Source organism: Delphinus delphis, chromosome 19 (genome assembly GCF_949987515.2).
Source record: "Delphinus delphis chromosome 19, mDelDel1.2, whole genome shotgun sequence".
Taxonomy (NCBI): Eukaryota; Metazoa; Chordata; class Mammalia; order Artiodactyla; family Delphinidae; genus Delphinus; species Delphinus delphis.
Genome location: NC_082701.1, coordinates 44,746,689 through 44,762,631, shown reverse-complemented (window position 1 = coordinate 44,762,631; position 15,943 = coordinate 44,746,689). Strand labels below are relative to the sequence as shown.

General features: G+C 39.9%; 1 protein-coding gene across 2 annotated transcripts in view; it reads left to right on the top strand.

Annotated features, from left to right (window-relative positions):
- SSH2 (slingshot protein phosphatase 2) overlaps positions 1–15,943 on the top strand; it is a 245,163-nt gene that overhangs the window by 202,152 nt on the left and 27,068 nt on the right. For both annotated transcript variants that reach the window (XM_059997044.1, XM_059997045.1), the window contains 4 exons: positions 1,712–1,906; positions 5,516–5,609; positions 5,744–5,872; positions 15,307–15,353. In XM_059997044.1, the coding sequence (XP_059853027.1) occupies positions 1,712–1,906; positions 5,516–5,609; positions 5,744–5,872; positions 15,307–15,353 (465 nt within the window). The remainder of the gene's footprint in view (positions 1–1,711; positions 1,907–5,515; positions 5,610–5,743; positions 5,873–15,306; positions 15,354–15,943) is intronic.

Sequence of the window (15,943 nt, the reverse complement as noted above, 5' to 3'; positions counted from 1 at the left end):
GGAACAACATTGTCATAGACTTACTTGTGGGAAAATAAACTGGAACAACCTTTCTGGAGAATGATTTGCCAGCTTGCTGTATCATTTTGTATGCCCTTTGACATAGTAATTGTGCTTCTAAGAATTTATCCTAAGGTAATAAGGGTGTGTGCAAATTTTTAACTATAAGAATGTTTGTCAGTGTTCTAATAGTAGCAAAAAATGGAAAGCAATTTAGGGGGCTTCCCTGGTGGCGCAGTGGTTGAGAGTCCGCCTGCCGATGCAGGGGACTCGGGTTTGTGCCCCGGTCCGGGAAGATCCCGCATGCCGCGGAGCGGCTGGGCCCGTGAGCCATGGCCGCTGAGCCTGTGCGTCCGGAGCCTGTGCTCCGCAACGGGAGAGGCCACAACAGTGAGAGGCCTACATACCGCAAAAAAAAAATAAAAAGGAAAGCAATTTAAATGGCTAAAATAATAGGAATCAGTTAAATTATGGTACATCCATGTTTCTAAATATTATGCAACCATTAAAAATTATCTAGTTGAAGAATATTTATTGACCTGGAAAGATGTTGACAGCAAGGTGTATAGTAAAAGAACAAGTTAAATGGTGTGCAGAACATGATCAGCTGATCTCTGCAGAGACCAACAGTGGTTATTTCTGGGCAGTCAGATTAAGGATATTTCTGCCGTTTACCTGAGGTCCCTAAATTTTCTAAAATGAGCATGATCACATTTGTTATGAAAGAAAAAAAACAACAAAAAGGCATTTTTAAGAAAAAGATGGGTATAGATTGGCCACAGAGTACTCGCATACTATCCTTTTCCCGTAGGAGAGAGACATTAGTTTATAGCTAATAAGACATTTCATTCAACAAATTTTAACTGTGCTCCAACTTTGAACTAGAAGGCATTCTTCTTTTTTTTTTTTTTAAAAAAAAGAAGGCATTCTTTTAGGCACTTGAGACAAATCAGTAAACAAAAACATAGAAAGATGCCTGCTCTTGTATAACTCTTCCTAGCATTTCTGGCTTTAGTTTTCCCAAGTATATAACCAAAAAGTTAGTTTTCAGTTTTGTTTACCCTTCTTGAGTTCCTGAGTTCAGAGTCAGAGATTTAATTAGTCTCAGTATAACCAGAGCTGTTCTTAGAAAGTAGCTCAAGTGTATGAATAAATGGTTTAAAAAGACTAGGAGACTAAGGTAGCAAGAATGACAGATGTCATTAGATCAGTACATCCTGGGCATTAAAGGACTTGTCCTCAAGGCTTAGGAACATCTGTCTATGTGATCTTTGTGGAACCTCTAAGAGTCATAGGGAATACATGTTCTAACGTGACTCTGTGCCAAGAGAAACAAATGTTTGTGTAGTAAATGAAGTAGATCTTTACTTCTCTAGTGGCAGTAGCCACAGCGTGGTTCCAACTACAGGACTGTGAGCTCCATAGGTACTCAGACCTATTTTTCACTGGTAGCTTGTCAGTTCTCCTGCTCCCCTCTACCCCCTGCCTTAATAATGCATCATATCTTTCAGCAAGAAATGTCTAGTTGATTGCTATGAAGAGATAGTGTAGTATGATCAGAATCAGAGATTCTTGAATTCCAAGGAATAGATTCTCCAGAGGCCCAACTCTATAGGATTTAAAAATTGGAAGAGTTTGGGGAGCACATGGATTATTGGCCTTTTGGTATCCCCACAGTTCTCCAGTGCTCACTTCCCAGCATATCTTTCAGGTCTGCATTACAGAGTCTACACAAGGCTTGTGAAGTCGCCAGAATGCATAACTACTACCCTGGCAGCCTGTTTCTCACCTGGGTGAGTTATTACGAGAGCCATATCAACTCAGATCAATCCTCAGTCAATGAATGGAATGCTATGCAGGATGTGCAGTCCCACCGGCCTGACTCTCCAGCTCTTTTCACAGACATGTAAGTCATCTTGCTGAGGATCACGGAAGTCCTCTCTGTTGCATTCTTGGGGGTCAGAACCAGCATGTTCCTCCCTAATCTCTCCTCCTAGGGAATTAACCTTACAAGTGATTTTAGTCATTGTCTGCACTACACATCTGCCTCGCAAAGAAACCTGTCCTTTCTGTTGTGTGCAAAGGCCTGAAGAGTTTCACTCCTGGGCACAGTGGAGTCTCCATAGTTAAGATCTGCAATACCATAAAATCCCATTAATTCAGATTCCACTAATTTGAAATTTGAGTTTAAAGGAGTTAGGCTGAAGTCTGACCTTCCATTATCTTAAAAGAAGCATTTCCTAAGCAAATTAATGACATAGAGAAGCTTTTAGAGGATGTTGCTAATACTTAAGAAAACAAGATGTTTCCAGTCAATTTAGAATACCTACGTTGTTATGCTAATTTTTAACTGATTTCTGTTCAAATTTTTTAAAATATATATTGTAATTTCTGTCTTACTCAGCCCCACATTTGCCTTGTTAGGTCTGTAACATTTTTATTAAATCTCCCTGCTGTACTGCAAATTGGATAGCCTAAGGTGGAGCTGATGTTTATTTCCTTTTTAGGTCTATGTGTTGAAACTTATGTGACTATTTTGGAAATTTTTTCACACTTAGTTCCTGCTTTGGAAATTAATCAGGATGTTTATTTTGCTCTGAATTGATCTTTCTGCACTTCCAAGGTGTTCTACATCTGGGAAAGAAGAGTAGCTACTTGCTAAATGGTCTTACAAACCTTCACCTTCAGATTCCTAAAGTGATACCAAAACAATTCGTGATTCTTTTTTTAAAGGCTTAATTTAGATAATAAATGCTTTTTACTAGGAAAGGTGAAATTTCCAAGAATTGTGTGAATGGAATAGTCAAAAAAAGCAGTGAAGGCTTTTTTGTATAGGGTATTATTGGTACGAGAACCAGTTAGTACTAGTAGCTCTAGTCCTTTCAAGATTGCACAGTAACTGGGGCTTCCCTGGTGGCGCAGCAGTTCAGAATATGCCTGCCAGTGCAGGGGACACGGGTTCAAGCCCTGGTCCGGGAAGATCCCACGTGCCATGGAGCAGCTAGGCCCATTCGCCACAACTACTGAGCCTGCGCTCTAGAGCTTGTGAGCCACAACTACTGAAGCCCGTGCGCCTAGAGCCCGTGAAAAGGCACTGCAGTGAGAAGCCCGCGCACCACAACGAAGAGTAGCCCCCAATCACCGCAACTAGAGAAGGCCCGCGCAGCAACGAAGACCCAGCACAGCCATAAATAAATAAATAAACAAACAAATATAAATAAGATTCCACAGTAACTAAAAAGATAAGGATAGTATGTATGGCTTTCAGAATCGTGGGCAGTGTTATTGATTTCATGCTTTATGACTGGTTGATGGGTATTGGAGAAATGGATGTCTCATCTTGTTCATAAATGGACATTTTAAATCAGACTTTTCATTTTTCCTGATTTTATTAGAGAAGATTTGGAAATTATAACACAAAAAGGAAAGAAAATAAAATTGCCCATAATCTCTCTGTATCCCTGAGCAAAAAATAATAATAATAGTAATGTAAAATGTAGTCCCTGGCACATGGTAAAGGCTCATTAAATGTTAATTCTTACTAGGTACAATATAACCACAATTTAAGATATATTTAATAAACAAATGTCTGTCTGTAGAAAAAGACTGAGAGCTGTAGGTGAGAGTATTAATAATGACAGAGGGATTTTCAGTGATTTTTATTTTCTTTGTGTATATATGTATTTTCCAGATTTTTCTCTAGTGAAATCAAGGGAGAAAGTATGTTTGTGTTGTAATGCCTTTTTCATTCCCTCTTCTTCCCTAAGTTGACTAGAAAAGCCTAAAAAAATAATGCTGAGGTTACAGAGGAGAATGTATGCCAAAATGGACTTAAGTGCTCTACTGTGAATAAAGTTTATATTTTGAAATCCAGGGAAGGTAGAGCAGGGAACATAGGTGTGTGGTGCCTCCAGGGTACGTCAGATGTTATGCCAGGCACTTCATACATGGTATCTCATTTAATTCTCATAAAAACCTCGTGAGGCAAATAGTATTACTGTTCACATTTTATAGAAAAGGAAACAGAGGTTCAGCAAAGGGAAGGTATTTGTTCAAGATCATACCACTAGTAAGTAGCAGGGCTGGGATTAAAACCCAGGTATGTCTGCTTCCAAACCACTCTGGCCCAACAAGTGTGAAGGATTGGGAGAAAGTCTGCTAAACTAGGGAATCGAACCGATGCACACAGGTGCTAAAATTTGTTTTTTACCAATATTTATTTTTAGTAGAAGACTGAAATGTATAACTTTCTACCATTAGCTATGTCTAGGAAAAATGGTGGGGAGCATGGTTAAGAATGTTAATCCTAGTCAAGACAGGGATGCTTTGGCCGATTGACAGGGAAATGGCAGAGGCGTTAGCTATACTCTGCAGGGTTCGTGAGAAACTAAGAGTACGAGTGGTGGGGAGCCCCAAGGTTGTGGGGTCAGAGCATCCATCTTTGGAGATTATACTGAAGCTATTTTTGCAGCCAGTGATAAGGCCGTAGGCAGCAAGGGCAGGCAGGATGCCTGAAGGCTTAGTCCATTTCCATCTCCAAATAAGGAAGTACAGGGCAGATACCTTTCTCAAGTTGGTAGGAGGGAAAGATGAGACAGAAAGTACTCTCTGTTAGCCTCACTCAAATTCTGCATAATATGAAATAATGCTTTTAGAGAGAAGCATCTAGTTATGTTGAACCAGTATCTTTCCAGTAATTGGAGAATCAGCTTCCTAGTTTGATTTCATAGTAAGGTTCCCAGGGAAATTTTTGTTTTTAAGAGAGAAGACTAAGGGAAGCAGCATAATCTTGCAGGTAGAGTGTTAGGCTGGACGGAGAGTTCTGGGTCTCCTGCCAGTGAAAGTGACGGTTGGCATGTCATTTAACCTTTTAGCTGTTTATTTCCTTTATCTGTAAAATGGGGATAATAATTTCACAGAGATATTGGTGAGAGCTTTTGTGAAAAAGAAAACATTTTGGATGGAATACTCCAGGTAGCTAATCCTTAAAATCCATTTTGGAAGAGAATTTGCTTCATTGAAGAAGGCAGAAATCACTCTTCTCTCTTTCGCATTTTTCTAGAACCGTAGCAACAGATGGTCAGCATTGGGTGGCATTTTTAAGCTACAGAAGACCCAGTTCCATAGTAGGTCGCACCACTGGTCTTCCCAGCTTGGTATTCTAGCTCAGCAAGTGGTACTCAGGGGTACTTGATGGGAAATGGTCCTCCATTAAACTATTACACTCAGTATAGCCTATTTGTCTTTTACTCCTTCTTGGATCTGTATACGTGAATATATTTATGGGCTTTTAGACATGTACAATCTCTTCAAGTAATAATCTCTACATGTTTATATTCTATACATTCTGAAAAGAAACTTTATAAAGTACAATTTTCTTTTTCCCGTGCCTCCAGAATATAAATTTAAGGGTAACAAAGGGAAGGCCTGCCAGTTTGGAAGCATGATCAGGTGGCACATTCATTAACTTGGTCAAATTCCTGCCTAAGAAAAATCACCATTTCTCTCTTCTCAGACCAACTGAACGTGAGCGAACAGAAAGGCTAATTAAAACCAAATTAAGGGAGATTATGATGCAGAAGGATTTGGAGAATATCACATCCAAAGAGGTAAGAGACCTTGAGTCCCCATTGTTCCAAAGCTAGAGGTAGAAAGATAATAGGAGCGGGGCTAGAAATGGTGAGTGATTGAAAGTCCAGAGGGACTCTTCAGAGATTAGTACAAAATGTCATCTCTGTTTCAGATACGAACTGAATTGGAAATGCAAATGGTGTGCAACTTGCGAGAATTCAAGGAATTTATAGATAATGAAATGATAGTGATCCTTGGTCAGATGGATAGCCCTACACAGATATTTGAGCACGTGTTCTTGGTAAGTCCTAGGGCCACTTTAAAGGGGTGTGCTGGGGCTAGTCCATACCAACTCATGGAGGCGGGGGTAATTATCAAATTTTATTATATTTAGATAAAATGTAACTTACATTAAAAACAAAGGTCATAAATACTCAAACCTCATCACTTCCTGTATTTTACTACATTTTACAATTATCTGTGCTCTTAAGGTTATTTACATCTATTGTATGGTGGAAATGTTATATAATGGTGTGCTTCTGCTCATCTCTTCCCAATTCCTCAGTGACATCAGTTGACTATGGTGGGAAAATTTACACCGAGGAAATTGGCAAATGCTACAGATCAGGCCTTTCTTGCCCATGGGTTGTTAAAGATCTCATCTGTCCTACATAATAGAGCCACAAAGCAGACCAGTCCACAGTAGTTTTATACAGTGTATCCCCAAAAAAGAATGATCCTTTTTGAGGTCACTCTTTTAAATCTGCCAAATGGGTCTAAGATCTGATATATCTGAAGAGAGCAGAAAACTACTTTCTATTTTTTTTTTTTTACTAGATGTATTTATTTATTTGTTTTTATTTTTGGCTGTGTTGGGTCTTTGTTCTGTGCGCAGGCTTTCTCTAGTTGCAGCGAGTGGTGCGCGGGCTTCTCATTGTCGTGGCTTCTCTTGTTGCAGAGCACAGGCTCTAGAGCACAGGATCAGTATTTGTGGCACACGGGCTTAGTTGCTCCGCGGCATGTGGGAATCTTCCCGGGCCAGGGATCGAACCCGTGTCCCCTGCATTGGCAGGCAGATTCCCACCCACTGCGCCACCAGGGAAGCCCCCCCCAGAAAACTACTTATAACAAAGACTTGGACTTTTAAAACATTTGGAACCTTGTAGCTACATTTTTAGTCCCTCAATTACTTTTTTTTTTTGCGGTACACGGGCCTCTCACTGTTGTGGCCTCTCCCGTTGCGGAGCACAGGCTCCGGACGTGCAGGCTCAGCGGCCATGGCTCACAGGCCCAGCCGCTCCGCGGCATGTGGGATCTTCCCAGACCAGGGTATGAACCTGTGTCCCCTTCATCGTCAGGCGGACTCTCAACCACTGCGCCACCAAGGAAGGCCCCTCAGTTACTTTTTGATTACCAAATCTTCAGTGATTTAAAATTGTTCTTCATGGTACCTGAACATTCAGTGGCTTCTAATTAGCCCAAGATCTGACAGATGGATTAGGAAAGCTTCTAAAATCCTAAGACCTATTTATCTCCCAAATGTTAAAGAGTTCTAGTTTTCATCTGTACATGGTAGTGGGAACAAGGATAACAAGGATAATTGAAATCAGTGGGGAACACCAAAACCTCACTGTTATTTCCAATTCCCACATACTTTGACTAAAAATTGTAACAAGGAACTAAATCGATTGGTTTTAATTTCACTTCGTTTCTCTGGTAAGGACATTTGTGAAGTGATTAGAAGGTGGGAAACAGGAGAGAAGAGGAATAAATATGCACAGGAACTGACTAAACTGCATCATCTCACCCTGAATATAAGAGTTTATTTCACCAAGCAGTCAGACTTCATGCCATTGAAGACTTGTGCCCTGAATTAACTTGTTGACACTTTGGAGTACGTATGCTTGTCAAGTGATTCATGGTGGTGTTTAGCTGTGAAATTACCCATGAAAAGCTGTGAGCTGGGAGGGGAGCTTCTTTTCTTTACTTTAACTTGACCAATGTGTGTTGCCATTTCTCAATGTAGATCATTCGGCAGAACTGTCATGGACCTTTCCGTTTGTGTAGCACCTGGCTTTGTTGTCTTTTGTGTGTAATTCCATGAGGGTTCATGTATTCCCTGCTCTTGTATCCTTGGAAATAATTTTTGTGTTGTGCATAGAAAACTTATGAGTCACTCATTCAAATGGACCCTGCCCCCAACTGTCTCCATGTAACATGACTAATTTTTATGAAGGGCAAGTGCCTGTAGCCAAAAATAACTCGTTTGAAAGTGACCAAAGCTATAAACTTGGAAGTTGCTTTCCCATTGAGCTTAGATCTTAATACCTAAAAGGAGGTAGACATGATGAATATCAAATTCAGTCACTAACTTGTTTAATTTCAGACATGCTTCCCTGTGTCTCTGATGCCACCCCCCTCAAGAACTACCTTCTCCTTACCCCTTCCTCAAATGGTACTATTTTAGGACATATAAATAAATTTTAATAGTACTCTAAGCAGAAAAAACAATCCAGTTCTCCCCAGATTAGTCGCTAATCAACTAGAAATGCATTTGAGTATTTGTATCACTAAATTCATCCTATTATTTCATGATTATTGGTGTAGTCTTCTGTCTTGGGTTTTTCTCTTATTACAAAAATAATTCATGTTCGTTATAGAAAATTTAGGCAACTTCAGAAGACAATAAATGACATTTAATCAACACCAAGAGAGATAAGCACTATTATCTTTCATTATATAATATTGCCTCCTAGTTCTTTTTTACTTTTTTAACATGTATCTATGTACATATTTTTGAAAAAAGGAAAATGTATTCAGCTTCAGATATAATTCTGTTTTCTCGAGAATGGACATGTTCTTTGCATTGTGAATATTTTTCTTATTTGGGAAAAAAACTTTCAAACTAGAGAATCCTGGAATTTAACTCTTATCCAACAAAATAAGTGCATGAACAGGTTGTCTAAACATCTTATTGTATTTCCCTTTGTTTGTACCACCATATCCTGTGTCCAAACCCCTGTCTCTTCTCCAGTGAGTCTGTGCTCTGCTGGCTTTCCCAGCAGTTGACACAGAAAAAGAGGTTTTATCCAAACTGTAAGTGGTGTTGTTAATTTTCTGCAAAGTCATTTCATCTTGTGCGTAGCTGCCATGCCTGGAGCGCAAGCAGATTGTGTGAACGGATGCAGCAGGATTTCTCCCCTCCCTTTGGAAGAATGCTCGGCTTAGTAGTGCACTGCACAGAGATGTTTATTTGGAAAGGTGTCCAGCCGATATGCAGAAGAAAAGTATAGAGCGTAGTTTAAAGAAAATCTGCAGCGAGAAGCCAGGATTGATTGGTTGGAAGCCAGGGTATTTCCAGAAAAAGCAGTTCTTCCACACCCTTAAGAGTGTACTACTTCTCTGAGCTGGAAGCCTTTGCCAACCAAATCTCGTATCAACAGCTCTCCTGGAGGCTGTCCGATTTGGCCGAGAAAATGCTAGATGTGAACAGAGAGCCTTTGCAGAAAGGCAGGCAGCATTCTTAGTTAAATTAGGGAAACACAGTAATATTGGACAGGCAACCGGTAATGTTGTTTGTGAATGAGAGAGAAGTCAGAATTTTACTGCTGATTGTATCTTTTTCAAGATTTGACATTACACATCCTTTTAAAGTAGAGTTTTGGTTTCAAAGAAAAATTGTCTCATATTCATGATTTTTGCCCCTCAACTGGAGATGTGTAGCATTAACTTTTTAGAAGAAAAAGTTATTGATCCTGTGCCTGGCTGCCACAGTAAAGTGACTCACAGCATTGAGGCTGTAGGTATGGTATCATAAAGATTTGGACAGGGATACCAATCCTTGAAGATTATCTCGAGTTGTATGATCTTTGCAGAACCCCCAGTACAGTCGTCCTTCTTTGCCATAGATGTGCTCTCCTCTTTTTGCTTGGAACTTTTGGACCCCAACAAGGTTATTTCCTAAGGATAACATTTTTTTTTTTTTTTTTTTTACTTCAGACAATTTTAGTTTTCATCCCAATTTGGAACTTACAGAATTCTTCCCCTTTTTTTGGGAGGTGGGGGTGGAGTATAGCCGATTAACAATGTTGTGATAGTTTCAGGTGCACAGCAAAGCAACTCAGCCATACATATACATGTATCCATTCTCCCCCGGACTCCTACATAACTTTGAGCAGAGTTAGGCCCCTGTGCTATATAGTAGGTCCTTGTTGGGTATCCATCTTAAATGTAGCAGTGCGTACATATTGATCCCAAACTCCCTAACTATCCTTTCCCCCCACCCTTCCCCCCTGGTAACCATAAGTTCGTCCTCTGTGAGTCTGTTTCTGTTTTGTAAATGAGTTCATTTGTATCATTTCTTTTTAGATTCCACTTATAAGGGATATCATATATTTCTCTTTCTCTTTCTGACTTACTTCACTCAGTATGACAATCTCTAGGTCCATCCATGTTGCTGCAAATGGCATTATTTCATCCTTTTAATGGCTGAATAATCTTCCATTGTATATATGCCACATCTTCTTTATCCACTCCTCTGTTGATGGACATTTAGGTTGCTTCCATGTCTTGGCTATTGTAAACAGTGCTGCAGTGAACACTGGGGTGCATGTACTAAGGATAACATTTTAAAAGAAATCAGTCACTTCAGTCTTTGGGCCAGAGTACAGTGTAGGTGAACCAGAGTGAAAGGTGGAAGTGAACTTATTTAAAAACTGTAGGAGCGGGGTGGTTAGGAATCTGCCTGCCAATGCAGGGGACATGGGTTCGATCCCTGGTCTGGGAAGATCCCACATGCCGCGGAGCAACTAAGCCCATGCACCACAACTACTGAAGCCTAGAGCCCGTGCTCCACAACAAGAGAAGCCACTGCAATGAGAAGCCCGCACACTGCAACGCAGAGTAGCCCCCACTTGCCGCAACTAGAGGAAGCCCACGCATAGCAACAAAGACCCAACGCAGCCAAAAATAAATAAATTAATTTTTTTAAATGTATTACAGTATAGTTTCAAGATTTCATTTTACACTTCCATACAATTAAAATATGCTCTGCATAATTACATAGAACTTATCGAAAACCCCCATGTAATTATGTCACTGTCTGAGAAGCATGGAGGAAAAAAAAAAGAGATTGAGTCTGTTGAGGACCCAAGGGGGCTAATATGCATGGCATTTGTATTGAGGACAGAAAAGTAATTACACCATGTTGATTCCAGTTCTTTCAGGTTGAACCTGAAACAGCCCTAAGCAGAGCCCAAGTCACTTTACATGGGCTTCACTGAGTCAGTAGCTGATGAGTTTAATTTATTTTGTTTCTGGATATGTGTCATTTCAGATTGTCAGTTTGAAGTTTCTCTGGACAGGTAGATGAAAACCATGGACTTTTACCATCACATCAGGGTTATTTCCATCTAGCTGTACAGAATTCCGCAGAGGATTTAGATTTCTAAATTAAGGAGTGAGGTGGTCACATTTCCCTGGCTCAACCCTTATTGCTTGGCTTCTGTCTCCTTGAAAGTCCTTTTTTTAAAAAAATAATTCTTGCCTCTTTCTTTGGTATGGGAGCCAGTTTTCTAAGTTTGAGCACAGAGTCTTTAGAACCTCTTATATTTTTTTTAAAGCAAGTCAGGTGAGCCCTGGTCTGTAGAAAAGATCAGTCATCCGTCACTTACTGACAGTTTTCCTAAATGTACTTCAACATAGCATCCTTGAGATCTCCAAGTTCGATGGCCAAATTACAGATCACTTGTAATACGAAGGTAGTGCTTATATAACACTTGACAGTTTTCAGAGTGCTTCATTTACTTATCTCATTTGATGATTTATTCAGCAAGCATTTGTTGATCCTCTTCGTTGTGCCAGGCATGAGGCTAGATATTTGTGCAGTCTGATCTAATTCCATAAGGAGGGAGTGATGACCATATCAAGATAGATACTCATAGAAGGCCAGTGGAATAAGGTTACAAAGGTAACCTCTGGATTAGACAATTAGAAGAGGTCATTAGCAAGAGTGATGAGGGCAGAAGCCACAGTGCTGTGGGTTGAGATACATGGGAAATGAGGAATTTTAGAAAGTATTAGATGAGGAATTTTAGAAAGTGAGTATTAGATTTCCTTTCAGGAAAAGGAAAAGGACAGTGTCCAGAGGAGGATTTAGGATGGAGAGAGGGTTTTCCATTTTAATATGAAAGAAACGTGAGGGAGGGGCGGGAGGTGTTGGCTTATAAACAATAGAAACTTATTACAGTTCTGGAGAGGCTGGAAGGCTTGAGACCAGTGTGCCTGCATGGTCGGGTGAGGGCCCTCTTCCAGGTCACAGACTTCTCTTTGTATTCTTACATGGCAAAAGGAATGGGGAGAAACTTTATATTTGTAGTTTGAGGGGAAGCTATCCATTAGATTCCTAGGACTAGGGTGGGAGGAGTGTTTCATTTTACAGATAAGGAAAGTGAAAACAGAGAGGTTAAGCAGTTTGCCCAAGGTCCCCCAGTCAGAGGGGGAGTTGGGACTTGAACCTGAGTCTTATAAAGCTAAATTCCACTTAATGCATTATTCTGAAATAGATAAATTCTTATTTTTAAATGTTTGCCTTTTCAAAAGACATGAACATATAGCTCAAAGATAGAAAATAGACCTGAAACATTGAAGAGTTGCTCACTTTTACGCTAAACAGAAATACAAATTAAAATTACACCGAGATAACATTTCACGCCTATCAGTTGGGAAAAGATTCAAAAGCTTAACCACACATTTTGTTGGCAAGGCTATGGGGAAAGTGGCACTGTGATGTGGAGTGGGTCTGAGGAGATATTGCAAAGTGAAGAAAGCAAAGAACAATAAAAGCATGTGTAGTAAAGTACTTTTGTGTAATTCAGAAGTGGTAAGTATATATTTGCTTATATTTTTTTCAAAATACAACATAGGTAGAATAAGCCACAAACTAATAAAAACGATTACCCATGGGGATTGAGGAGATGGGGGTGGGAGTGAGACTTCAAGTTTACTTTTTAATAAACTTTTGACTTTCAATATTATAAAAGTCTTGTATAGGGCTTCCCTGGTGGTGCAGTGGTTGAGAGTCTGCCTGCCGATGCAGGGGACACGGGCTCGTGCCCCGGTCCGGGAAGATCCCACATGCCGCGGAGCGGCTGGGCCTGTGAGCCATGGTCGCTGAGCCTGCGCATCTGGAGCCTGTGTTCCGCAACGGGAGAGGCCACAACAGTGAGAGGCCCGCGTAACCGCCCCCCCCCAAAAAAATCTTGTATATTCAAAAAAATGGAAAACATGGAAGAAAAAACACACCCTAAAATTGAATATAAACAGGAGCAAATGAACCCAAATATGTGTCAAATTGATAACCTCACAGAAAGAAATTAATTCAAATAACTTAAGCATAATACTCTAATTGTACCCCTTAGTGGGATATAATAAGGGAAAAAAAAGAAATGCAAAGAAAATTTGAACTTAATATTTTTGTTACTGGTTTTGGTATTGGTGTAATAATGTTAAAACTATTTTGTAAGTAGAGTAAATGAGTTGTTGGGAACCAAATTTCTCACCGTGGAGTAAGGAGATATATAAACAGTGTGGGAGAGGCAAGAAAGAACCATGTGGTGTTGAATTAATTTCAGTTGAAGGTAAAAATATAAACTCAGTATTTTTTTAGAAATATTTCCTAGATCTGACCACTGAAAAGTTTTAGAAACAATGACACCCAGTAGTTAGGAGCATACCTAATTACTGCCCAGATCTTGGTTACAAAATATCATTCTTCACTAAAAGAAACCAGGGCTTCTTGGGGAACTGGCTGATTCTACTCACAAAGTGAATCCGGAACAACTTTCTGTACCACAAAGCATGGATGCGCTCAAAGACTAATGGAATCATATCAAAAGGAACCTGTTTGAAGAGATTCCCACTGGCCAAATTCCGGACAATCTGCATGTCCAAAAAAAAAGATGGTAATGGATTATAACTTTCTAAATACAAAAAGAGTTCAAGAGTCCATAGTGACACTTCAATAAAGGGTGTGATGATTGATTAGGTGAGACTCTTTTACAGAAGAATGTCAGCTAACTTGCAGAAGGAAAGATGGAATTAGAAAATTACCATTTTGTAACCTCCAGTAGAATAATTCATTTGGGCAAGATCGGCAATTGATGCTGAAATCATAGGGCAAAAAGATTACTTTGCCTTTCACACGGCTTCAAAGATTACTATAGACTACTAATTAATTTCAAAAGAACCTTTACAATAGAGGGATGTGGCAGACACAAAGGTATCTACCAAGAATTCAAACTCAGCCTGACAAATAATGGGACAAACTGACATTATGTGCCTCATGATTTGATGCAGTACGAAGTACACAATATCTCCCTTGTAATATTCTTTTTTTATATAAACTTATTTATTTTATTTATTTTTGGCTGTGTTGGGTCTTCGTTGCTGTGCGCGGGCTTTTTCTAGTTGCAGTGAGCGGGGGCTACTCTTCGTTGTGGTGCGCGGGCTTCTCATTGCAGTGGCTTCTCTTGTTACGGAGCATGGGCTCTAGGGCACATGGGCTTCAGCAGTCGTGGCACACAGGCTCTAGAGCGCAGGCTCAGTAGTTGTGGCGCGCGGGCTTAGTTGCTCCGCGGCATGTGGGATCTTCCCAGACCAGGGTTTGAATCCGTGTCCCCTGCATTGGCAGGAGGATTCTTAACCACTGCGCCGCCAGGGAAGCCCTCCTTTGTCATATTCTTGCCAGGAATGTTTGACCTGAATCTAGTCATCAGGAAACAATCAGATAAATCCAGGTTGTGGGGAGCTCTCCAGTATTACAGACCTGTAGTCTACAAAAATGTCAGTTGCAAAAATGGAATTATATAGGAGAATATTCTTGTTCTTAAATGATACATGATCAAGTATTGAAGTGTCATGATGCTGAAGTTACTTAAATGGTTCGGGTAAAAAAAAGTATGATGTATATTGAAAGAAAGGGAAGGACAGCAAGAAAGCAAATATGGCAAAATATTAACAATTGATGTATCTTGCAGATAATCTGTAGAGACATTTTCCTTTAAATTTTGCACATCATGTTTCTCTCATTTGTTTGACTATTTCACTCTCTCCCCCACAGACATACACACACACCGTACCATCCCAATTTCTTAGATGCAACATAATGCACTAGAAAAAGTGGGGGTTTTAAAATGAAATCCAGTTTTAATTCATAATAATCCTACTTTGTTCATTTAAGAATACCTGCGAGGTGCCAGGCACTGTGCAGGAGTTTCCTTAGAGAACAAGAGACCTGATTGCTGCCCTCAAGAAGCTTGTATTATAGTGGAGGAGAAAGGTAGTAAATAAGCACGTAAATAAATATACAAGTAAAAATAGTGATGCATGCTATTGATAAAATAGACTGCTATAAACAAGAGTGACAGACTACATTTAACTTAGATTGGAGAATGGTCAAAGAAACCTTTCCAGCAATGTGATCTTGAGCAGATATTATCTGAATTCTATAAGGGTTGGTTTTCATATCTCTAAAAAATGAAGGTAACTTTATTACTCTATCATTTGTGGAAACTGAATATGATAGCATATAAAGTACCTGGCACTGAGAGAGGAAACTTGGTAGATGTTATTGGCCTTCTTTTTAGAAACTGTTTCTTCCCTCACAGGACTCCTTTTCAAGTATTGTATTCGGTTCATTGGCTAATACTCTCTAACCTTGTCTTTTTGGTTCCACAGGGCTCGGAATGGAATGCCTCTAACTTAGAGGATTTACAGAACCGAGGGTAAGCACACAGAGCAATTGCTGACACCCCCATGTCGCAGAAATCACTGTTTTATCTTTACATTTTCCCATCAGAGAGGTGTCAGTGAGTAACTTTAAGCTTAAGAGTTGCTTCCAGTTGATTCTTACTGGGTATAATTTAATAAAAATTAAAATGGCTATTCTCCCACTGTTTCATCCCCCCACCTCCGAAGAAAGATCAACTGTTTCAGTGGAAAGGCTTTCAAAAACAAATGTGCAAGCCTTTCATGCTGTTTAAAACCAAATCTAGTTATTGACTCCCTTTTTTTTTTTTTTTTTTAAGAGCAGTTTAAGGTTCACAGCAAAATTGAGGGGAGGGTACAGAGTTCCCATATACTCCCTGCCCCACACATGCATAGTCTCCCCCGTTCTCAACATCCCCACCAGAGAGGTACATTTTTTACAACTGATGAACCTACATTGACACCTGGTAATCATCTGAAGATCATAGTTCACGTTACAGTTCACTCTTAGTGCTGTACGTTCTATGGCTTTGGACAAATGTGTAATGCCCATGTGTCCATCACGATGGCATCATACAGAGTATTTTCAGTGCCCTAAAAATCCTCT